The sequence below is a fragment of the Muntiacus reevesi genome, chromosome 6, assembly GCF_963930625.1.
Source record: "Muntiacus reevesi chromosome 6, mMunRee1.1, whole genome shotgun sequence".
Lineage (NCBI taxonomy): Eukaryota > Metazoa > Chordata > Mammalia > Artiodactyla > Cervidae > Muntiacus > Muntiacus reevesi.
This window is the reverse complement of record NC_089254.1, coordinates 112994223-113020030: the sequence shown is the minus strand read 5'-3', so window position 1 is coordinate 113020030 and position 25808 is coordinate 112994223. Positions and strand designations below refer to the sequence as shown.

Here is a 25808-nt window from a genome sequence, read left to right as displayed (position 1 = left end):
TTCCCAGGTGAATTCTACCAAAAATTTAGAGAAGAGCTAACACCTATCCTACTCAAACTGTTCCAGAAAATTGCAGAGTAAGGTAACTTCCACACTCACTCTATGAGGCCACCATCACCCTAATTCCAAAACCAGACAAAGATGCCACAAAAAAAGAAAGCTACAGGCCAATATCACTGATGAACATAGATTCAAAAAGCCTTAACAAAATTCTAGCAAACAGAATCCAACAACATATTAAAAAGATCATAAATCATGACCAAGTGGGCTTTATCCCAGGGATGCAAGGATTCTTCAATATCCACAAATCAATCAACATAATACACCACGTTAACAAATTGAAAAATAAAAACCATATGATTATCTCAATAGATGCAGAGAAAGCCTTTGACAAAATTCAACATCCATTTATGATTAAAAAGTCTCCAGAACGCAGGCATAGAAGGAACATACCTCAACATAAGAAAAGCCATATATGATAAAGTCACAGTAAGCATTAACCTCAAATGGTGAAAAATTGAAAGCATTTCCCCTAAAGTCAGGAACAGGACAAGGGTGCCCACTCTCACCACTACTATTCAACATAGTTTTGGAAGTTTTAGCCACAGAAATCAGAGAAGAAAAAGAAATAAAAGGAATCCAGATTGGAAAAGAAGAAGTAAAACTCTCACTGTTTCCAAATGACATGATTCTCTACATAGAAAACCCTAAAGACACCATCAGAAAATTACTAGAGCTAATCAATGAATATAGTAAAGTTGTAGGATATAAAATTAACACACAGAAATCCCTTGCATTCCTATAACTAACAATGAGAAAACAGAAAGAGAAATTAAGGAAACAATTCCATTCACCATTGCAACGAAAAGAATAAAATACATAGGAATAAATCTACCTAAAGAAACAAAAGACCTATAAATTGAAAACTATAAAACACTGATGAAAGAAATCAAAGATGACACAAATAGATGGAGAAATATACCATGTTCATGGATTGGAAGAATCAATATAGTGAAAATGAGTATATTACCCAAAGGAATCTATAGATTCAATGTAATCCCTATCAAGCTACCAATGGTATTTTTCAGAGCACTACAACAAATAATTTTACAATTTGTATGGAAATACAAAAAAACCTCGAATAGCCAAAGCAATCTTGAGAAAGAAGAACGGAACTGGAGAAATCACCCTGCCTGACTTCAGACTATACTACAAAGCTACAGTAATCAAGACAGTATGGTACTGGCACAAAGACAGAAATATAGACCAATGGAACAGAATAGAAAGCCTAGAGATAAATCCATGTACCTATGGACACCTTATCTTTGACAAAAGAGGCAAGAATATACAATGGAGTAAAGACAATCTCTTTAACAAGTGGTGCTGGGAAAACTGGTCAACCACTTGTAAAAGAATGAAACTAGAACACTTTCTAACACCATACACAAAAATAACCTCAAAATGGATTAAAGATCTAAATGTAAAACCAGAAACTATAAAACTCCTAGAGGAGAACATAGGCAAAACACTCTCTAACATATATCACAGCAGGATCCTCTATGATCCACTTCCCAGAGTAATGGAAAGAAATACAAAAGTAAACAAATGGGACCTAATTAAACTTAAAAGCTTTTGCATAACGAAGAAAACTATAAGCAAGGTGAAACGACAGCCTTCAGAATGGGAGAAAATAATAGCAAACGAAGCAACTGACAAAGAATTAATCCCACAAATACACAAGCAGCTCATGCAGCAATTCCAGAAAAATAAACGACCCAATCAAAAAATGGGCCAAAGAACTAAACAGACATTTCTCCAAAGAAGACATATAGATGGCTAACAAACACATGAAAAGATGCTCAACATTACTCATTATCAGAGAAATGCAAATCAAAACCACAATGAGGAACCATCTCACGCCAGTCAGAATGGCTGCTATCCAAAAGTCTACAAGCAATAAGTGCTGAAGAGGGTGTGGAGAAAAGGGAGCCCTCTTACACTGTTGGTGGGGATGCAAACTAGTACAGCCACTGTGGAAAACAGTGTGGAGCTCCCTTAAAAAACTGGAAATAGAACTGCCATATGACCCAGCAATCCCAGTCCTGGGCATACACACCGAGGAAACCAGATCTGAAAGAGACATGTGTACCCCAATGTTCATCACAGCACTGTTTATAATAGCCAGGACATGGAAGCAGCCTAGATGCCCATCAGCAGATGAATGGATAAGGAAGCTGTTGCACATATACACAACAAAATATTACTCAGCCATTATAAAGAATGCATTTGAATCAGTTCTAATGAGGTGGATGAAACTGGAGCCTATTATACAGAATGAAGTAAGTCAGAAAGAAAAACACCAATACAGTATACTAACGCATATATATGGAATTTAGAAAGATGGTAATGATGATCCTATATGCGAGACAGCAAAAGAGACACAGAGATAAAGAACAGACTTTTGGATTCTGTGGGAGAAGGCAAGGGTGGGATGATTTGAGAGAATAGCACTGAAACATGTGTATTACCATATGTGAAACAGATCGCCAGTCCAGGTTCGATGCATGAGACAAGGTGCTCAGGGCTGGTGCACTGGGATGACCCTGAGGGATGGGAAGGGGAGGGAGGTGGGAGGGGGGTTCAGGATGGGGGACACATGTGCACCCATGATTGATTCATGTCAATGCATGGCAAAAATCACTACAATATTGTAAAGTAATTAGCCTCCAATTAAAATAAATGTTTTTAAAATAAAAAATAAAATAAAATAATGAAACTTTTAAAATACTCTTAAAAAAAGTCTTGGCAACATCTCAAATAAAAACAATAAATCTTATGGTGTAAGAATATTTAAAAAAAAAAGATTCTTCTCAGCCTTCCACCTGTTAACATATGTAAACTTTCCTTATTATTTAGCCTGTTTTTAAATTACTAGCATATTTTTCCTATGCAAAAATTTTATCAGTTCCACTTTTTTGATCAATAACAGTTTTAAACCAAAAAAAAAAAAAAGAAAGAAAAGAAATACAGGAAACCAATAGAATGGGAAAGACTAGAGACTGCTTCAAGAAAATTGGAGATACTCAAGGGAATATTTCATGCCAGGATAGGCATGATAAAAAAAACAGAAACGGTAAGGACCTAACAGAAGCAGAAGAGATTAAGAGGTGGAAAGAATACACAAAAGATCTATACAAAAACGCTCTTAATGACCAGAATAACCATGATGGTGTTATCACTCCCCTAGAGCCAGACATCTGGGAATGTGAAGTCAAGTGGGTCTTGGGAAGTATCACTACGAACAAAGCTAGCGGAGGTGATGGAATTGCAGTTGAACTACTTAAAATCGTAAAAGATGCTGTGGCCGAAGTGCTACATTCAATATGCCAGCAAATTTGGAAAACTAAGCAGTGGCCACAGGACTGGAAAAGGTCAGTTTTGATTCCAATTCCTAAGAAAGGCAATGCCAAGGAATGTTCAAACTGCTAGCAAGATTATGCTCAGAATCCTTCAAGCTAGGCTTCAGCAGTACGTGAACCAAGAACTTCCAGATGTATAAACTGGATTTAGAAAAGGCAGAAGAACCAGTAATCATATTACAAACACTCACTGGATCAGAGAGAAAGCAAGGAAATTCCAAAAAAACATGTTTCACTGACTACACGAAAGCCTTTGACTGTGCGGATCACAGCAAGCTGTGGAAAATTCTTAAAGAGATGAGAATACCAGACCACTTTACCCATCTCCTGAGAAACCTGTATGCAGGACAAAAAGCAACAGTTAGAACTGGACATGGAACAACAGACTGGTTCCAAATGTGAAAAGGCGTACGTCACGGCTGTATATTGTCACCTGCTTGTTTAACTTACACGCAGAGTGCATCACGTGAAAGCCAGGCTGGATGAAGCCCAAGCTGGGATCAAGGTTGCTGTAAGAAACATCAACAGTCTCAGATACGAAGATGATGCCGCTCTAATGGTAGAAAGTGAAGACGAACAAAAGAGCCTCTTGATATGTGTGAAAGAGGACAGTGAAAAAGCTGGCGTAAAACTCAATATTCAAAAAACTAAGATCATGACATCCAGGCAAATCACTTCATGACAAATAGAAGGGGAAACAATGACAGACTTTCTCAAAGGGGCTCCAAAATCACTGTGGACGGTGACTTCAGTCATGAAAATAAAAGACACTTGCTCTTTGGAAGGAAAGCTATGACAAACCTAGACAGTGTATAAAAAAGCAGAGGCATTACTTTGCTGACAAAAATTTGTATAGTCAAAGCCATGGTTTTTCCAGCAGTCATATATGGATGTGAGAGTTGGACCATAAAGAAGGCTAAGCACCAAAGAATTGATGCTTTTGAGCTGTGGTGCTGGAGAAGACCCTTGAGAGTCCCTTGGACTGCAAGGAGATCAAACCAGTCAACCTAAAGGAAATCAACCCTGAATATTAATTGGAAGGACTGATGCTGAAGCTGAAACTCCAATATTTCAGCCACCTGATGTGAAGAACTGACTCATTTGAAAAGACCCTGATGCTGAGAAAGATTGAAGGCGGGAGGAGAAGAATGACAGAGGATGAGATGGTTGAATGGCATCACTGACTCAGTGGACTTGAGTTTGGGCATACTCCAGGAGATAATGAAGGACAGGGAGGCCTGCGTGCTGCAGGCTACGGGGTCACAAAGAGCCAGACATGATTAAGCAACTGAACAACAATGTTTAGGTTTGTTACTTCTGAGGACAAAGCTTCCCTGAGGAACGGGAGTGACACAGGTAATTCCTCAGAGTAAACAATCATCCAGTGAAGTAACAGTTAGCACGTAAGTAACTGAGAAGAACCAGCAGGCGCAGAACTCCGCACCGTCCAGGGCCCTCCACCTGTCTCGATGTGACACAGCTGGAGAATGTACTCAGGGAAGAAAACGCTCTTAGAGCACAGGGTCTCTGAGCAGCACCTCTGCAGGTGCTGGTTTGCAGTTGGGCTCTCTCCTCTGTTCAAGAACGAGTGTCACGAGCCTCAGTCAGGGCCCAGGCCAGGCATCCAGGCTGTGGTGGTGTCTGCAAACTCACTGCTATTTCCACAGTCAGCACACACACGCAAGCACATACGAGACCAAGGAAAGAACAAGAAAGGGGATGAACACAACCGCCGAGGCCTAGGGCAGAGGCCGTTACCCCCAGACACAGCGGCGCCTTCCCCCGGGTGCTGGGTCCACACTTCCCGAGTCTCCACTTCCTCGGTCTGGATGTCCCGGTCCACACTGTCTTCATTACACTGAATGTAGGCCTGAGAAGGAAGGCAGGCCGGGTTAGCTCTGGGTCTCCACTTCTGATCCATTTCTCATTGCTGAAAAGAAAACAACTAAGTTTTTTAAGTTAAGGATGACACTGTTTTTGCTTCTGACAAAATTAAGCATCGTGGCATGAATAACAATCATGCAAAGACTGCTTTTGTCTTAAACATTTGAAAAACATGGGCCTAAATTTCAAAAGTATTCTCAAAAGTCATATCAAACAGTCTGGCTCCAGTTTGAGAATACTATGACCTAGAGACTTCCCTCATGGTCCAGAGGTTGGGAATTTACCTTTCACTGCAAGGGATGTGTGTTCTATCCCTGGTCAAGGAACTGTGATCCCACCTGCCTCAGGACAACCAAGCCTGCACACTGCATCTGCTGGGCCCAACTACTGAGCCCAGGCACTCTGAAGCCCACGCACCCCAACTAGAGAGGAGTCACACACCGCAGCTAGGACCCAGTGCAGTCAAAGATAAATAAGTAAACAAAATCTTTAAAAAAATCTCATGATCTAGTCCGCCAATACCCTAGTCTCTTACAACATACCAGCTTTGCTAAACCAGGCACAAATTTATTTCAAAAAGGTACATGCTTCAGTTTTGATATTAACTAAAAGCTTTGAAAAATTATTGCTTTCAAACTGTGCTGTTAAAGACGACTCTTGAGAGCCCCTTGGACTGCAAGGAGATCAAACCAGTCCATCCTAAAGGAAATCAATCCTGAATATTAATTGGAAGGACTGATGCTGAAACTGAATCTCCAATACTGTGGCCACCTGATGTGAAGAGCCGACTCATTGGAAAAGAACCTGATGCTGGGAAAGATTGAAAGTGGCAGGAGAAGGGGACGGACTGCAGCAACACGGGGGTCAGAGGGCACGCAGGGATGGATCACCTAGTTCACCTGGAGGACAGGCCATGGACACAGAGAGACAGGAAGACAAATAAGGGACGAGGTAGGGACAGCATAGGCCAGGTAACAGAGCAGGACAGGCAGACGACCAAGGGGCTTGCAAGGGGGCTGCAGGGGCAGGTGAGGGGGGCCCAGGGGCATATACCAGAGGGCCTGGCCAGGGCCGCATTTCCCAAGTAAGGGTGAGTGGAACGGAACAGGCAGGAGGGACCCCGAGGCAAGTCCAGAACCTTGGGAGCTCGGGGGGAGGTGGGTAGGGGGGCACTCCAGCCCAAATCTTGGAGCCTCTGCACCTAGGGTCACACACGCAAGACGCTGCAGGCCCACAGGGATGGGAGCAGGTGACCCCAGGTGACACCCGGTGACTTTCAACAAAGCCTCCCGTCCCGGGCTGTCCTCAGAGCCTGAGAGTGAGCCACGCCCGTGCCCAGGCGCCCCCAGAGCACAGGCTCCAGGTGATGAGTGTCCTGCCGCCCCCGCGTCACACCTCAGGCCGTGCCACCGCACAAGCTAACCTGCTTGGTGTTCTTCTTCCCGAAGTTCCGAATGTACATGTCGTACTCGTTCACGGGCGGGAGGTCGAGCAGGGAGAAGGTGAAGGAGAAGTCCATGTCGATGAGCCGCAGCAGCTTTGCGCTGCGCGTCCTGGAGGGAAGAGCAGGACGGAGGCCGGGCCCGGGAGCAGCAGGTCGTCCACGCTCACAGTCACCACGCTCGGCCCCCGTGGACAGCGAGGCTGCAGGGCCGAACCCCCAGCTCCCACTGCTGTCGATGCCCCCCCACTTCAGGGGTGCGTCCAGCCGGGCGAGCCCCTGCCAACCTCACCCTGGCTTCCTCTGCTGCAGAGGGCGGGCGCTCTCGGGGGAGGTGGGGTGAAGGCTGCTTCCTGCCAGCATGGCTCCCTGGCTGACTGGACACTCTCCCTAAGTCCACTGTGTCCAGCCCAACCCGGTGGACTCCGACATCTTCCCCAGACTGCACTGGGCTCGGTACCGCAGACGTGGGCTGAGAGTCTGTCCTTCACTTTCCTGAGCTTCTGGGTTCACAGCAGTCTGGACTCTGACCCCACTGGCCCTGGCTCTTCACCCTCATCTGCACCCTCGCTGGGCTGACCCAGGCCTGCACAGGCGGCCTGCAGCCCATGGGGGCTCAGTGCCTGGGACACGAGATGGCTGGCCCACGTGAGGCTCTCCGCTGTGACTCTCCGACTCCCCCGCCTGAGACAAGGGGTGCCGGCTGGGAGCGCGCAGCCCACACGGTGGTGGGAGGCACGGGGCACCGGCAGACCGCCCCGCCCTCTGCTCTCGGTCCTGCCGCCCGCCTCCAGAGCGCCTGTGCCGCAGCCCGGCCGTGACGCGGAGCTCCCGGGCCCCCCCAGAACTGACACAGATGCCGGGCCGAGCTGGCCTACAGCACCACACCAGGAACACAGCCCAGGACATGGGACATAGCACAAATGAAGCCATGGGCGTGAACACCAGCAGTGACCACAAAACAAATGCTGATATTTAAACGTCCGTTGCAGGGAGGCACAGAAACTCCTAATTCCATCTGCAATTTTCCCAGTACACCTACTTTTGCTTAAGGGCCTGAGTCCGATTCTTTTGACGGTGTGAGGCTGTGGCAAAATCCATGAAAATTCCACATAGGGGCATTTTGGAAGGGGAGCTGTTTGCATCTGCACATTAAAAAAAAGGTATTTTTGTGAAACTGAAATATTTCTTTCAAGCAAAAGAAATCAAGAGTAAACCAATTAGACACGTAAACCAATTATGTTCACTCAACTAATGACAAATGTCTTCTATGTGCACTTAGGAACCACTTCTGTTCATTTCATCTAAAACCTGCAACAAAGCAAAATTTCCTACACCTGTGCCAATCCCACTACTTCCAGAAATATTTAAGAACACATATAAGAGTGGTCAGTCCTCCACTCCCAGCCCACTTTCCCCTGCCCGCTCCAAACCCCTCTTCTTGGATGAGGGAGCTGAGGTGTGAACACGCAGAGCAGCCGGGAAACACACGGAGGCTGGTGCAGGCTGGACAAGCTGCTCACTGTGGCAGGGAGCAGGAGACGGGCAGACACGCGCGGCGGTCCGTCAGGTCACAGCGGGCAGGCTGGTTGGTCTGGTGACAGGCCATGGACCAGCAGAAGCCTCCACGGGACAGACCGCGCCACCCCCCCCACGGGGTCCACCTCCTGGGCCTCAGCCCCAGGGACCCCTGCACTCAGCGTGCAGACAGACCCGCATATTTCGCTATGCACTTATTCTCACCCTATCTTCCCATTGCCCTTGGATGTGTGTTTGGACTCAGGCAAAGAGCGTGCCTGTCCTGCCGTCTTGCAGCCTGAGAGGCCGCGAGAAGGCGGTGACCGAGCACCTCCTGTTTCTCCTGCCTCAAAGCGCCGTCACTCCGGGCTGTCAGGAGCGTTCGTGGAGAGCGCTCCCCTGTCCTGACAAGTAATCTCACCCAGGTGCCAAGAGCTTCGGAGCAAAACGCATTCCCAGTTTCATAGAGAAAGTTGCCACGGCTGCCCCACCACGGCCAGCCTCCTGCCGACGCCGTCACTTCCTTCCTCAAAGCAAACGCAGCAGGGGCCTTGGACGCCAACTGAGCAAACGGCATGGCCCCGCCGCAGCGCCCTCCCCAAGCAGGGACTCAACACGCGCCCCGCGGGCGGGGCACTGGCCACTCACGTACCTGGGCCCGGCCCCCCAGCGCGCTCCGGGCACCCATGCTTCTCGGGCAGCTTCGAGGACAGCTCGCCGACCCGCTGGTTCTCCGCGAGGATGGCCTTCTGGATCTCCTGGATCTCCCTCCTCCGGGCAGGAGGCAGCTCCTCCGCTGCCTCGCCCTCTCTGGGCTCGTCCGCCCCGCAGTCGTCAGCCCCGTCACAGACCTCGAAGTCATCCTCATAGTCCTGCACGCAGAGCAGACAGGCTCGCGGAGGGGGCAGGCAGCCGGCAGGACGCACAGACAGGCCCCGTGTGCCTGGGCGCCCTGCAGCTCACAGGTTTGTGTGCAAACTGCTGCGCTTGCTCCTCCGCGTCAGCATACCCCCGACAGAACTGTGCACTCTGAGAGCTCTGGGTGAACAACACAGTGCACACGCACCTGTGCCGACAGTGGGCGCGTGAGCACACGGAGACATGTGTATCCATGTGTACTTCATGTAGACACACACACAGGCACACACATAATGCACACACGTGTGCACGCACACACGTTTGACAGTAGTGCACTATCGGCAGGCTAAATTGAAAAATCATTTAATTACACCATACTGGTCAGCAATGGTAGATGTACAGCAAACTTTTTATAGGTACCAGATCTAAATAAAATAGATACGGAGTACTGAGAGCAATAAGAGGAGATGAAAAAACAATTAAGTTTCTGATTTTAGAACAAACTATCCTTAAGATGAGAAAATTTTAAATACCTACCTCAAAATCATCTTCAAAAATGGCTGTATACTCATCCGTTCCAACATTTTCTAAATCAACCTCTTCCTTTTCGATTTCCTACAGGCAGAAATCAAACATATAACTAAAATATTCAATCTCAGGTTGATTCTTGCAAATAGGCTATAAAATACATGTTTTCTGAGATTCACTTCAGGTTGTTAATTTAGAAATTCAAATATTTATAAAATTAACATAACCTAATCGCAACTCTTAAATACCCTGACTTATAAGTATGACCAGAAAGAGAAAACAGTTATCAATCATATTCTTTTTGAGAAAACTCTAAATTCTGATGGCCAAAGAAAAAAGTGGGTCTCTGGTTACTGAACAAATAAACCAGAGACCCAGCATCACAGGCCCTCCACGTCTCAACAACTCATTGCTCAGCAAATGGGCCACGGGCCCCCCAGCCACCCGGGGTGCCTGCCAGGGACAGACGGGCGGACAGGGACAGGAGAGCGTCCCTGGCCTGCCAGGGCCCCCGCTCCGCCCCGGTTCGGAAAGAACGCCCCAGCGCCACCAGCCACTCCGGCAGGAGCGGGCTGCTCCTCCACCGCTGGCTCGGCGTTTATTTCTGCAAACTTTCTGCTCCCTGACCCGTTCCTCACTGACAACACCCGGATCGTGTCTTTGTGAGGCCTCTGTTCACTTCCTTGCATTCTCCCCAAACCTACTGACTTTCAAGGCAGAGAAACAGCGCGAAGGCTGGGGGCGCGTCCAGCCCAAGCTCCTGGGAGCGCACACGGGGGACGCAGGGCCAACGCGCAGCAGCCCCTCCGGCCCAGCGTCCTCTGGGCGCAGGCTGACCGACGGCGCAGATGGACGCCTCCTCCCCTCACCGTGGCCTCTTCGCTCCCCTGCCTCTGCTCCAGCTTCCACACCGAGGGGCCCTCCTCGCGGCCGTGCTGGGGGACAGAGCACAGCGGGTCAGCCGGAGGGCGGAGGAGAGGCCCGGGACCCAGCCTCCTCCCGTGGGGGCCAGGGACCACGTGGGGGGCACCGCTGAGCAGCGTCACAGGGAACTCGACCTCTCCGGGCCTCAGTGTCCTCCTCCGAGAAGCGGGAGCCTGAACCTTCCTCCAGGTGCTGGTGAGGCAGGGCACCTGGCTGTCCCACTGGGGCCATGGCCCCTGGAAGGCACGGCTCTCAGACGTCACCGCCAGCAACCATTCGATGCAAAGGTGTGGGGATAGCATGACGCCCCCAGCAGGAAGGGGAACAGCTTTCCTCCCGGAAGCTTAATCTGGCATAGTGTGGGGTCTCCATGTAAATGCTGAGCAACTGCACCAAGGTAACTCAGGGCTGATGCTATAAAACACATGGCCAGTCATAAGCCAAACGGGCTGCCAGCTATCTTCAGGATCACTTCTGGGCTCTCTCAGGGGAAAAACACCTCTCATGTTTTGCTACTTTGGTGAAAAAAAGAATGTACGATGTCTAATTTTGTACATTGGCTACATGTTGAAAGACGACTTCAGAAACGTTGGATTAGATGTTATTAAAATTAATTTTGTTCCTTTTTTAAGGTGACTACCAAAAAAATTAAAATTACAAATGTGGCTCACCTTGTAATTCTAGTGAACAAAGCTAACCCTTGCTAAAAAATTGAGAGACAGAAAGAAAATATTAAAAACTGGTATTTCCATTCAATAATTCCAGTTCAAGAAACTTACTCATGAGAAGTAGGAGGGAGATCTGAATCATTATAGCTAGAGGGGTTTCCACAGAATCAGGACAAACTGCACATGCTGCAGGTGTGAGCAAGACAGAAAAAAGGCATCGAGCCCCCCAACACAGACATCAAAACAGCACAGTCAAAGGTTATACAGAAAAGACTACGTGGCAAGAATTACCTATAAGGCTCACTTTTACTAAGGTGTGGCTATACCTGGGCAGGGAGGAATCCAACCACTGCCCAGACTGAACAAAACATCCTCACATCAACCAACACAGCTGCACGACCTGACTCATCAGAAAGGACTAGGCTTCTGTGTGTGCTCATGGAGTAAAGACCCATAAAAACGCGGCACCAAACGCTCAAGACAGCTCTCCCACAGTCCAGTGTTTCAGATGGCTATCAGAGAAAGGAACAGACCATTCTCCCCAGGAAACAGAAGGAAGCAGGTTAAACCATCAGGCCATTGAGCTATGACCTAAATCAAATCCTTTATAATTATACACAGGAGGTGACAAATAGATTCAAGGGACTAGATCTGGTAAACAGAGAGCCTGAAGAACTATGGACAAAGGCTCATAAAACTGTACAGGAGGTGATAACCAAAACCATCCCAAAGAAAAAGAAATGCAAGAAAGCAAAGTGGTTGTCTGAGGAGGCCTTACAAATAGCTGAGAAAAGAAGAGAAGCAAAAGGCAAAGGAGAAAGGGGAAGATATTCTGAACTGAATGCATAGCTCCAGAGAACAGCTAGGAGAGATAAGAAAGCCTTCTTAAGTGAGCAATGCAAAGAAATAGAGGAAAACAAAAGAATGGGAAAGACTAGAGATTTCTTTAAGAAAATGGGAGATACCAAGGGAACATTTCATGCAAAGATGGGCACAACAATGGACAAAAATGGTATGGGCCTAACAGAAGCAAAAGATATTAAGAAGAGGTGGCAAGAGTACACAGAAGATCTATACAAAAAAGCTCTTCATGACCCAGATAACCGTGATGGTGTGATCACTCACCTAGAGCCAGACATCCTGGAGTATGAAGTCAAGTGGGCCTTAGGAAGCATACTATGAACAAAGCTAGTGGAGGTGATGGAATTCCAGTTGAGCTATTTCAAATCCTAAAAGATGATGCTGTGAAAGTGCTGCACTCAATATGCCAGCAAATTTGGAAAACTCAGCAGTGACCACAGGACTGGAAAAAGCCAGTTTTCATTCCAATCCCAAAGAAAGGCAATCCCCAAGAATGTTCAAATTACTGTACAATTGCACTCATCTCACATGCTAGTAAAGTAATGCTCAAAATTTTCCAAGCCAGGCTTCAGCCATATGTGAACCAAGAACTTCCAGATGTACAAGCCAAATTTAGAAAAAGCAGAAGAACTAGAGATCAAATTGCCAACATATGCTGGATCATAGAAAAAGTAAGGGAACTCCAAAAAAAAAATCTACTTTTGCTTCATTGACTACACTAAAACCTTTCTGTGGATCACAACAAACTGTGGAAAATTCTTAATGAGATGGCAATACCAGATCACATTACCTGCCTCCTGAGAAACCTGTATGCAGGACAAAAAGCAACAGTTAGAACTGGACATGGAACTGGTTCCAAATTGAGAAAGGAGTACGTCAAGGTTGTATATTGTCACCCAACTCATTTAACTTACATGCAGAGTACATCAGGTGAAATGCCGGGTTGCATGAAGCACAAGCTGGAATCAAGATTGCTAGGAGAAATATCAACAACCTCAGATATGTAGATAATACCACTTTAATGGCAGAAAGTGAAGAGGAACTAAAGAGCCTCTTGGTAAGTGTGAAAGAGGAGAGTGAAAAAGCTGGCTTAAAACTCAACATTCAAAAAATGAAGATCATGGCATCTAGTTCCATCACTTCATGGCAAATGGAAGGGGGAAAAGAGGAAACAGTGTGAGATTTCATTTTCTTGGGCTACAAAATCACTGCAGGCAATGACTGCAGCCACGAAATTAAAAGACGCTTGCTCCTTAGAAGAACAGCTGTGACAAACCTAGACAGTGTATTAAAAAGCAGAGATATCACTTTGCTGACAAAGGTCCATCTAGTCAAAGCTCTGGTTTTTCTAGTAGTCATGTATGGATGGGAGAGTTGGACTGTAAAGAAAGCTGAGCACCGAAGAATTGATGCTTTTGAACTGTGGTGTTGGAGAGGACTCTTGAGAGCCCCTTGGACTGCAAGATCAAACCAGTCCATCCCAAAGAAAATCAACCCTGATTATTCATTGAAAGGACTGGTGCTGAAACTGAAGCTCCAATATTTTGGCCACCTGATGCAAAGAGCCAACTCACTGGAAAAGACCCTGATGCTGGGAAAGATTGAAGGGAAGAGGAGAAGGGGACGACAGAGGACGAGATGGTTGGATGGCATCACCGACTCAACTGACATGAGTTTAAGCAAACTCTGGGAGATAATGAAGGACAGGGAAGCCTGGTGTGCTGCAGTTCATGGGGTCACAAAGAGTCAGACATAACTTAGTGACTGAACAACAACAACAAAAGCTAAAATCTGCTTGCCACATTACCTACAACAGAACAAAAACCTAGGAAATGGTACAGTAATAATTTTAACACCACTGTATACGATTCTAGAGATCTTAAATAATCATTATGAAGATGGCATAAAAAATGAAGACCAAGATTGTGCTGTCTGAATGATAGCATATCACTGACATGTGCTTCTCACGTGTACACATGCATGGATAATCCAGAACGTGAAAGAACTACTACACCTTATAACTTGCATATGCTTCTCGTGTACACATACACACACGTGCACACACTTAATCCTGGATATGAAGTAACTGTGAAAGGAGTGGGGCCATGAGGGTGTCAGTGTTAACAACAAACGCCTGATAGAAGTTGCCAGTGAGGTCACCCGAGCCTCCGCTGCTCTGTGGAAAGATTTTTAACACTAACACAACTTTTTTCTAACTTGGTCACTCAGTTGGTAAAGAATCTGCCTGCAATGCAGGAGATCTGAGTTCGATCCCTGGGTTGGGAAGATCTCCTGGAGGAGGAAATGACTACCCACTCCAGGATTCTTGCCTGGAGAATTCTACGAACAGGGGAGCCTCATGGGCTATAGTCCACAGGTTGCAAGGAGTAGGACATGACTGAGTGACAGTATATATATATATATATATATATATATATACACACACACACACACTCAGAGTTTCTATTTCTTCTCGTGGCAACATCACTAACGTCGATCTTCCGGTAATTTCCCTTTCATCTAAATCATCTAATCTGTTAGCAGGAAATGCTGGCATTCTATTCGTGAAAGTGGGAGCTAAAGTCCCATTTGCTATTGAATTTTCTGCTTCTCCCTCTGATTCTGTCTGCCTCTATTTCTGGCATTCTGGGGCTCTCTTCTGAGTGGCGTGTTCCTTTACGCTTGTCATGTCTTCCTTGCAAGTGACCTGTCTTATTCCTATGATGTGTTCTCGGGCATCTGGTCGAGCCACCCAAGCTCCAGTATAAGTGTTGTTTGGTGGCCACCTTGTCCATCTTTTCACTTCAATCCATTTGAGTCTTTTAATCTAAAATGTATCTCCTATGTGCCTCCTGGAATCATCACTCAAGGAAACCACCTGAAAAAAAGCCTGCCAGGCTCTGCCCTCAGAGTCGCTGAACCCACCACAGAACCCCCAGGAAGGGTCTCACCTTCCTTCTCGAGTCTCTGTCCTTCCCGTCACTCCTCACTGAGTTCTCCACATGCCTAGAAAGCAAGTATGATCAAAGTCAAATTAATTTTAAACAAAGACTTGAAAATTAAAGCATTTTGATCTCAGTGAAGGCTGTTGTCAGTATTTGATATGATTAAGAATGCCTGTAGGTTGGCATATTTGCAAAGCACACTTTATTAGAACTATTATTAGAACTTTATTAGAATTAAGGCCTTTTTAAAACTATTTTTTAAACTATAGTTTAAACTTTTTAAAACTATTTTTACTGTCTTAGCCATAGTACAAGATAGGAAATATCTTCAGTAGAGAGAAGAAATTATGCATTTTAACAAACTTGTGTTTATGTATAAATCTATGTCCTTTAAGAGTTCTAGAAAATTTCTATAATTTTATTAGAGAATCAATCCCAAATGCTTTAGGTTTAATATAATATTTATATTTCCAAAAGATTTATCTTGAATTATGCTCCATTTCATAATTTGTATGTTTACTTTGGATGTAAAATTAAGGTTTTCAAAACTACAACCTGATTCTCAATATTTGGAACTTAACATTCATACCAATTCAACACACTATATGTTTAAAATCATACAGAATCAAGCAAAAGCTTCACTGCATTTCTAGCAGACATGCAATACAAAGTCTAGGAATCTGCACCCCAGGCTTAAGCATAACTTTGTGCAAACTTGTAAGATTTAGGGCAAGGCATTTAACCTGAATCTCCCTAATCTGTGGAAAAGAATCACCAAATATTGTTGCTGCAAAGAACAAATTATAATTTGGAGCTCACATACAAAATGAGGATTTACATGCAAACTCTAACCTTAATCTTCATTAAACCCACAAAATTGGCCTCGTCCGAGCTTCACAGTAAAGACAGGCTCTGAAGGGCCAGCCGCCCCCAGGAAGGGTGGACGCAGCGGTGGGCAGCACCCACGCCTTGCCCGACCTGCAAACACGGGGCAGCGGGTCTGCTGGGCACGTCTGTGCTCAGCATCCTGGGGTCGTGAACCAGACGCCCAGAGCCACCCGCAGGTGCCCTTCCCCGCAGAGTGGAGACTCCCGGAGACTGGTGCTCGGGAGGGCTGACGTCCTGAGGCCGCACCAGCAGTGTGCAAAAGGCCAAGCAGGACTCATAACCCATAACAAGCTCCCAGGTCCTGCAGGACCCCGAAGACACAGCTTGGAGGGCTCCTGTCTGGAGAACCTGAAGTCTGTCTGCAGTGTACTCTCCTCTCCTGGCCATAATCAGGCCCAAGAGGGAAAGTCCGTTTGACGCGTTCTGGGAGAACTGAGCTACAGACACAGCAATCAGCAGAAGGACACATTTCACTCACTGGCTGCCCGTGCCGTCTCTCCTCAGACTCGAACCACGATGTCTGTGCTCCCCATCCTGTCAGAGAATCCGACAACCGTTAATGAGTACAGCATAGCCAATTCACCACAGTTAGTAGGCTCTGAAAAGGAGGTCACGGGCCCAGAATCTAACAACCGCGTCTGTGCTACAGGCCCCTCTTAAAATGGCTGCTTTTACCGCCTGTCTTAGTGAAAGGTGCCTGACGTAAGGGAGATGAACACGGGACACTAGAAGGCGGTTATCCATCATCTCCGTAATGTTACCTAAGAAAGGAAACTTATACTTACCAATTCCACCTAATTTTCAGAAAACCTGACTAGATCCTCATGCCGTTTAAAGCGATAAAACTTTCAAACATATGCAATGTGGCTGTTTCATAAATCCATTCACCTATGGAAAAAATTTAAACGCTCTTCTCTTACATTAACTGAATTTTTAAAAACAGAATATAAACCAACACACGAAGGTAGGCTGTCTAAAAGGAGAGCCATCTGTTGAGTGGGCACCGCCCGGAGGCACGCAGGGAAGGAGGGGCGTCAGGCCGTTCCCTGAGGAGGGCCTGGGGCAGAGGGGCCACGCCTCCCAGACAAGGGGCTCCAGACCTGCGGGGCAAGGGCGGGGGTGGGAGGCGACATCCAGAAAAAGCACCGAGCAGAAGGAAGCTTGGCATGCAGGGCAAAGCACAGCAAGTAGCAAACGCCTAGTAGAAGCTCACACTACTCATACACTGTCTCTGACCAATAAACTCTACTGACCTCCATGTTCAATATTAGGCTGCTTGTAAATAAATGAGGTTATGACCATGACAGACAGCTATTTAATGTCACAGTGTTAAAAAAGCAATTCTCAGAATTAAAAATTAAAAAAACAGCACAATTCCAATTTTGCATTTTTAGAAAGCTCATTTAAGGTCATGTGCCGGGAGCCAGCACACAAGATCCCACCCATGACAAGGTCGTGAGGAGAAGACCTGACAAGCAAGGCAGATCAGGACTTCAGGGATTTCGAAAAGCTGCCCCAGCACTCCCCTTAAAGATGATCTCTGTCTTTCTGATGCTTGCTATATTAGACTACTTCCTAATTTCTGTGACATAGGTAGAAAGCCTTCCCCAATCTCTCTCCAAACAGAATCAACTTAGAACTTTAATCAATATGTCCCCCCGAACGGCAGTATCCTATAAGATTATCCAGATGAAAAGAGTGTTTCAATTTAGACCCCTTTGCCGGCATTCTACCCTGCTTTGCAAAAGCGTACTAATGCACATGACTGCTCACAACACCTTAATCACAAACAGCATAAAGAACCTGATCACACAAAAGGCCCTAATAGGCACAGAGCCCGTTGGGGGGTGAGGAAGCCCTATTAGAGAACACAAAAATATTATTCTAAAAGCGGTTATAGTTAAAAATTTAGAAAAATAAGAGTTTAGAATCGTTCATTTTAACCAGGAATGCTAAACAGGGGCTGCCTCACCTGAGCTGCAGAGTCTTTGTGTGGTAAACCTTTTAGATAAATTTAACTAATAACTTTGCAAAAGGACTGACCTTTGTGTTCATTAAAAAATAGATCATGGAAAACAGTTTTGCATTCACCTAGGTCATAAAATGTCAACAGGCCCCAGGCCAGAAGATAATGTACAAGACTCTCACAAAGAAGTATGTAGAAAACACCCTGGCTTCGTGAAGGATAAACTGATGTGATATTAAACTATCTTCCCCTTAAAAATGTACTAACTTAGAATATAAAAGCTACGGTAAAAAATAAAGATTTGCCAGGCTCTGCTGCACACCTCCAGTCTGGTCTCGGTCTCTCTCTCTCTCTCTCTCTCTCTCTCTCACCAACACCGTTCATCCTGAGGGTACCCCTGGATCCTGCTGAGGCTGGACCCCGGCACTCATTATGTAGAAACAGGACTGCAAGTAAATACATGCTGTTGCTGCTGTTCAGTCGCTCAGTCGTGTCTGACTCTTTGCGACCCCATGAACCATAGCCCACCCTGCTCCTCAAGCCATGGGATTTTCCAGGCAAGAATGCTAGAGCGGGCTGCCATTTCCTTCTCCAGATATATATTACAAAATGGATTCGCTCCAAGTCTTGGATCACAGATAACTGTTGTCTTATTCTTCCTAATCTAAAAATCTTTCCAAAATCAATTAGAAAAGGCATAATTAACATGTTTAACAGGAACAACAGTCTGGCATCAGTCTATAAAATAGATTGGAACAGAAGAAACAGAATGAAATCAGTAGTGCTAGGTAGAAAAACATTATGATTCAATGGCTATCTAGGTATAAAGAATTCTCAAGGAAATAAGTCCTGAATATTCATTGGAAGAACTGATGCTGATGCTGAAGCTGAATCTCCAATACTTCGGCCATCTGATGCAAAGAACTGACTCATCTGAAAAGACCCTGATGCCGGGAAAGACTGAAGACAGGAGGAGAAGGGGACAACAGAGGATGAGATGGTTGGATGGCATCACTGACTCGATGGACATGAGTCTGAGCAAACTCTGGGAGTTGGTGATGAACAGGGAGGCCTGGCATGCTACAGTCCATGGGGTTGCAAAGAGTCAGACACAACTGAGTGACTGAACTGAACTGATGGAAACACAAAAAACCTTCAACAGTCAAAGCAATCTTGGGAAAGAAGAATGCAGCTGGAGGAATCAACCTGTCTGACTTCAGACTATACTACAAAGCTACAGTCATCAAGACAGTATGGTACTGGCACAAAGACAGAAATATAGATCAATGGAACAAAATAGAAAGCCCAGTGATAAATCCATGCACCTATGGAAACCTTATCTTTGACAAAGGAGACAAGATTATACAATGGAGAAAAGACAATCTCTTTAAAAAGTGGTGTTGGGAAAACTGGTCAACCACTTGTAAAAGAAAGAAACTATAACACTTTCTAACACCATATACAAAAATAAACTCAAAATGGATTAAAGATCTAAACATAAGATCAGGAACTATAAAACTCTTACAGGAAAACGTAGGTAGAACACTCTCGACATAAATCAGAGCAGGATCCTCTATGACCCTCCCAGAGAAATGGATATAAAAACAAAAATAAACAAATGGGACCTAATTAAACTTAAAAGCTTTTGCACAAAGAAGGAAATTCTAAGCAAGGTGAAAAGGCAGCCTTCAGTATGGGAGAAAATAATAGCAAAGGAAGCAACTGACAAAGAATTAATCTCAAAAATATACAAGCAGCTCCTGGAGCTCAATACCAGAAAAATAAATGACCCAATCAAAAAATAGGCCAAAGAACTAAACAGACATTTCTCCAAAGAAGACATACAGATGGCTCACGAACATATGAAAAGATGCTCAACATCACTCATTATCAGAGAAATGCAAATCAAAACCGCAATGAGGTACCATTACACGTCAGGATGGCTGCTATCCAAAAGTCTACAAGCAATAAATGCTGGAGAGGGTGTGGAGAAAAGGGAACCCTCTTACACTGTTGGTGGGAATGCAAACTAGTACAGCCGCTATGGAGAACAGTGTGGAGATTCCTTAAAAAACTGGAAATAGAACTCCCATATGACCCAGCAATCCCATTGCTGGGCATACACCCTGAAGAAATCACAATTGAAAGAGACACGTGCACCCCAATGTTCACTGCAGCACTGTTTACAAGAGCTAGGACATGGATGCAACATAAACTTCCATCGGCAGATGAATCAACAAGGAAGCTGTGGTACATATACACAATGAAATATTATTCAGCTATTAAAAAGAATGCATTTGAATCAGTTCTAATGAGGTGGATGAAACTGCAGTCTATTATACAGTGAAGTAAGTCTGAAAGAAAAACACCAATGCAGAATATTAATGCATATATATGAAATTTAGAAAGACAGTAACAATGACCCTATATGTGAGACAGCAAAAGAGACACAGATGTAAAGAATAGACTTTTGGACTCTGTGGGAGAAGGCCAGGGTGGGATGATTTGAGAGAATAGCATTGAAACAAGTATATTACCATATATGAGACAGAGGACCAGTGAAAGCTCGAAGCAGGGCACCCAAAGCTGCTGTGCTGGGATGACCCTGAGGGCTGGGATGGGGAGGGAGGTGGGAGCGGGTCAGGATGGGGGACACATGTACACCCATGGCTGATTCATGTCAATGTATGGCAAAACCCACCACAATATTGTAAAGCAATTAGCCTCTAATTTAAATAAATAAACTAATTTAAAATACATTTTTTTTAAAAAATCAGCTTCCTTTTTAACGTTAAATTTCAAAATGTTATGATAAATTTATGAATACATGGTAAAAGTTGATTGCACTTCGCCTCTGCTGGGAGATCAGCCCTGCGCGCACGTGGTCACGCGACACTGCCTGACTCCCGTCTACAGCGAGGTCACGGTTTGGGAAGCAGCCTCTCCCTGTGGGAGCGGGCCCCAGCGGCGGCGGCGCGGTGCAAGGGCCGGGGGACGGGGCGGGGCGGTGGGCGCGGCGGTACCTTCGCCTCCCTCCTGCTGTGCTCCTCCCCGCGAGACCGCGCCTTCCTCTCCGCGTGGCCTCGCGGCCTCTCCTCGCCCGCGGGGACGCCCTCCTTACGGCGCCTGTCTCTGTGCCTCTGCTCCCCGTCCCTGTCGGAGAAGGAACTGCCCTTCTCCTTGGAACTCTTCTCTCTCCGCTCCCGCGGGCCGCTCTTCTCATGGTGCTGCTTCTCCCGCTCTGGCTCCTTCTGCCTCCTGTGTCGCCTCTCGCCCTCCTCTCTGTACAGCCAGTACTTGAGGGGGTGGTCCTTGCTGTCGCCATAGTGCAGCTGCGGATGAGACGGGGCAGACACGGAAGCGTCGCCAGCGGCGCGCGGTCACACCCCGCAGAGGTGGAGAGGCAGGGCTCCGGCGCGGCCACCCTCCCAGACGCGCGTGGCAGCCGGGTCAGGAGGCGGCAGGGGCGGCCCACCAGCGCGCACACTCACCGCCCCCGTTCCTCGGCGGGGCGAGCCCTCCGGACCCGGCTGCTGTCCCCGCCCCGACGCCCCGCGTCCGCACCCAGCCTGCCAGGCCCCCGAGGGCGCCGTATGAGGCGGTCAGGGGGACGCCCGCGTCCGGGGCGGCACAGGGCGCCCCTCCTCCCAGCTCGCATCCGCCCCCACCCTTGGGTCCCGCAAGCCCCGGGGTGCCCGGTGACCCGGGGGCGGGTACCACCAGGCAGTGAGCGGCTGCAGACTCACATAGCAGGTCGTGAGCATCACCAGAACATCGCAACAGAACCCGGAGTGCGTCCTTTCCCTTCACTCAGGGCCGCCTCCCTCCCGGCGCCACCGCTCTGGGGACGATCCCACTGCCCCCACTCACTCTGCTCCCAGCACTGACATACATAACCATCAGACAGTTCATCCTCAAAGCACCCTTATGCCCCGCGCCAGACCAGGAGGCAGACACGCAAAGGAGTAACAAATAAAAGGGCCATAGACCCTTTCACAGAATGCCTTTCGCGTGTGAATCAAATGAGCAAACATCCGCTGCTTCGCTCGGGGGAATCATACTCGAATAAAGGGAACAACTACGCTGGGTGAGAAGTGACTTGGTGAGATGAGACAATGTGATCCAGCTGGTCCACTTCCAGAAATTAATCATTAGGAAATAATTATGAATAAGCGCAAAAAGTCTACACCTCGGATGTCCTAATAAAAAAGTTTAGAATCAAAGTAAGTATCCAAGGAAGCAGATGTGTCAAGAAAACTATGGGTGTGTTGATATCACTGAAGAATGTATTATGTAGCCATTAAAATACTACAGACATGTGATAGCTTAGAAAAAATGCTCAAAATGTGTTCAGTTTAAGCAGCTATAAAACAGTAAAAATCCAACTTAAAATGAAGCTTCCATGTATATATCCAAACATATACAAATATATGAATGTATAAACCTACAGGACATATACCTAAACATTATTAATGATTATCTCTAGCTAAGCACCTACCTTTTATTTTCTTCTTCTTATTTATTTGCATTTTGTAAATTTTCCAGAATAGCCAATGTTGACTCTTGGAATTGGAGAAACACACTTGCCTAAAGGATCTCAATGCCTGAGCAGAGTCTTGGGTCTTGGACTCTGTTTTACGCGCTTCACCAGAAAAGCTCCCAGAGTGCCCGCCTGGGTATCCTGGGCCCTGCAGCTGGGGCCCGGGGCCACTCCCTTCATACCTTTCTCTCTCGGTACCTTCTCTCCCGATCCTCATCTCCTCGCTCAGAGTCTTCATCTCTCTGCTCCCTCTCTTCAATTCTTGCTTTACTTCCTACAAAAATAAAACAGGTATTTAACATTCCCAAACTTTAATGTCCTACAGCAGTGTCTACAGGACACATTACACAGTATCACATGTGTAAACATGTTCTTTAAGACACATTCTCCAGTCTCAAGTGTGGAAAGTTCTAGAATCTGAACTTAAAATGGAATAAAGGAGAAGGAAACCTGGAAAGCATGTCAGAGGAGCCCGAGACGGTCACCAGCCCAAACACAGGGCTTCAGAGCTCCGGTTGCTGCCAGAGACTCAGGGAAGCAAAGTCCAGTCCAGCTGGGCAGGCATTCCCTCCCCCATGCTCAGCCAAGGGAAAAGTCGCCTCGGACAAACTGGGAGACTGCTCCCTCCTGCCCCCAGGTCCCCTAGAGCCCCGCCACCCAGGGCGCACTGGTGCAGGAGATCGGGTGATGCAGAGGGCAAGGACGGCCCACTCCCCAGGCCTTAGGTGAAAGTTGGAGTGCCCCCACCCCACCCCGTGATCTCTCCCTGCCACGAGGACCCAACACAACCACCTCAATCACTGGTGACGCCCGCAGCCCCGTCCAGGAGCGAAAAACCAGACTTCCACTTTTGAATCTGCACAATACTTATTAGGCTTAAAACTACAAAAACCCACATTTGTAAAGGTGAGGACAAAACTCAACATACAGAGATAACTGAAACAAATTTCATTCACCACAGAAGTATTCACCAAACCTGACCACTTTCTAAAAGCCTTGGGCATACGAGATCAAGGGCTTCCCTGGTGGCTCAGATGGTAAAGAATGTGCCTGCAACGTGGGAGACCTGGGTTTGATCCCTGGGTTGGGAAGGTACCCTAGAGGAGGGCATGGCAACCCACTCCAGTGTTCGTGCCTGGAGAATTCCATGGACAGAGGAGCCTGGCGGGCTACAGTCCACAGGGTCACAAAGAGTTGGACACGACTGAGCGACTAAGCACACACGTAAGAGATCAAAACACACAGTGGGGTCCCCTGGTGGGGGTGAAGGAGTGCAGAGAAGGGCCAGGCTCTGAGAGAGAGAGTGGGGTCAGGGGGATTCCCAGGGTTTGCAACTTAAGGAAGGAAGAGAGGGTCTGGGGACCTGGGGAGACACAGAGGAGACGAGGGAAGGGGCAAGCAAATGACCATGGGAGGAGGAAGGGCCGTCAGAGTCAGGCTGCACAGACTCTGCACAGACTCCTGAACAACCAGAGCGGCGCTGCACCGAGAAGACAAGAGCAGGGAGACCAGAATGACCGGAAAACAAAAAGGACGTCACTATTTAAAAAATACCGAGAACATCAAAATGGTAATCCTGAAAACAGCCAATGGGTGGCACGGGAGTCACTGCTGAACTCGAGTAGAGACAGCCCACTTAACCTCACCCTGCCCGAAGCTCGGGTCCCCGGGCCCGAGCCCCTGCGCAGGGCAACACAGGCCACCAGACTGTGAGCTGAGGTCCTGCTTCCATGACGGTCACAGCCTGAGGATGCTGGAGCCACGATACGCCCTTCTAACTATTCCTTTTTAGTGTATGTTGGCTAGTTTGCCTTTTTATAGGAAGAAGATACCATTTGTATAATAAAAAATAATGAAGATACTTTTTTCCATTTGGGAAGAAAAAAGTACATACTTCTACCTTAGAATTTCTAGGAATTTGAACAGATATTTAAATATGGCTAAAATAAATCTGATACTTTGGAGAAATTCTTTTATCAAAGAGCATTATTTTTTAATTTAAAACAGGGGCTGTGAATTATGGAGGGAATAAATCTAAAGTATATTTCAGTAGAAGAACTCCAGCCAATAATTAAGCTGCTGCTCTTCCTGTTCACTAGAGACAACCAAAGAAAGCAGTGCAAAGTGCGCACACAGGTGCACCGCAGGCGTCTGATCTCACAGCCAAAGCCTTTACGAAACCCACAGGAGAAGACCCGGGGGCGGGGTCGCCTCCCTGGAGACACAGACCTGCCCGCCGGCGCTCCGGCCTGTCCTGGTCCCGGTCCCGGTCGCGGTCGCGGTCCCGGGCCGGCAGGTTGTGGTGCGCGGCCGCCTGCCTCAGCTCCTCTCGGCGCGCCCGGTGCTCCTGGTCCCGCTCGCGCTCCTTCCCCCGGCCGTGCGGCTTCTCCGCGTCCAGCTCCCGGTGCCTCTCCTTCGGCCGGTCCCTGTCCTTCCGCCGCTCCCGATGCCTGTCCCCGCGCGGGTACTCCCGGGCGGCGTGGCCGTCCCGCTCGGCGGCCCGCTCTCGCTCTCGGTGCGTGGCCTCGCGGTCGGGGTCCCCAGGCCGGTGCTCTTTGCCGTCTGCCAGGTCCGCTTCCGACTCCCGCAGCGGTTTCGGTTTCCGGTCTCTGTGCTTCTTCTCCTCCTTGGGACCAGAGGACTGAGCCGCCTGCACGAGGGAAGGAGAGTGGAGGTCTGCGCCCCGGGGCCACGCCCCCCGAAGGGCCCTAGGAAGCACTGGCTTAAACCGTTGTCGGTCCCGCAGGCCGGGCAGGCAGTCAGCTGGCAGCCCCGGGACCAGCCAGGCGCTCACTTCCAGGGACATCCGAGGGTGCCAGCAACTCAAACCTGAAAGGCCACGTGAATCCGAAAGAAAGGAAGGGAGCTTGAGGCTGTGCCCGAAAGTCTCAGGACACTGGCTGCCGGGGTCCCCCTCAGAGAACAAGGACCATCACCAAAAACTCTCAGGAGGTGTTTCCTCTGTGTGTGACCTTGAAGTATGGCATGCGGGATCTTAGTTCCCCGACCAGGGATGGAACACATGCCCCCTGCAGTGGAAGTGTAGAGTCTTAACAGCTGGACCACCAGGTAAGTCCCTTCTCAGAAGGTCTTGATTGCAACGCTTCAGCTCCCCACATATATGCACACAGACGCCCCCACACACACACATACACAAGGCCCGAGTTATGAACCCCAACAGGAACCCCACTGGTGGAATGCTGAGCTGAAATGGGCCAGAAAACCCCAGACAGGACAGTTCCTGAGCAACTAACCACGTGGCTTTATCTCTGCGTCAAAATGCCTCTGAAATGAGCCATATGTGAGCAAAGCCGTGCAGAGCTGAGAACCAGGTAACGCTATCCAAGATTACCATCCAGGGTCCACAC

The 25808-nt window shown here is 47.4% G+C and overlaps 1 protein-coding gene across 4 annotated transcripts in view; it reads right to left on the bottom strand.

Moving 5' to 3' along the window:
- Positions 1-25808, bottom strand: part of DYNC2I1 (dynein 2 intermediate chain 1) — a 47260-nt gene that overhangs the window by 18844 nt on the left and 2608 nt on the right. For 2 of the 4 annotated variants that reach the window (XM_065939636.1, XM_065939638.1), the window contains 11 exons: positions 24670-25090; positions 22623-22714; positions 20924-21232; positions 16413-16468; positions 15053-15107; positions 10518-10583; positions 9658-9735; positions 8915-9134; positions 7787-7889; positions 6727-6856; positions 5178-5289 (listed from right to left, as the gene is read on the bottom strand). In XM_065939636.1, coding sequence (XP_065795708.1) covers positions 5178-5289; positions 6727-6856; positions 7787-7889; positions 8915-9134; positions 9658-9735; positions 10518-10583; positions 15053-15107; positions 16413-16468; positions 20924-21232; positions 22623-22714; positions 24670-25090 — 1642 coding nt within the window. Of the gene's footprint in view, positions 1-5177; positions 5290-6726; positions 6857-7786; positions 7890-8914; positions 9135-9657; positions 9736-10517; positions 10584-15052; positions 15108-16412; positions 16469-20923; positions 21233-22622; positions 22715-24669; positions 25091-25234; positions 25372-25808 lie in introns of those variants that run through there. The other 2 variants (XM_065939639.1, XM_065939640.1) reach the window with 2 other exon arrangements.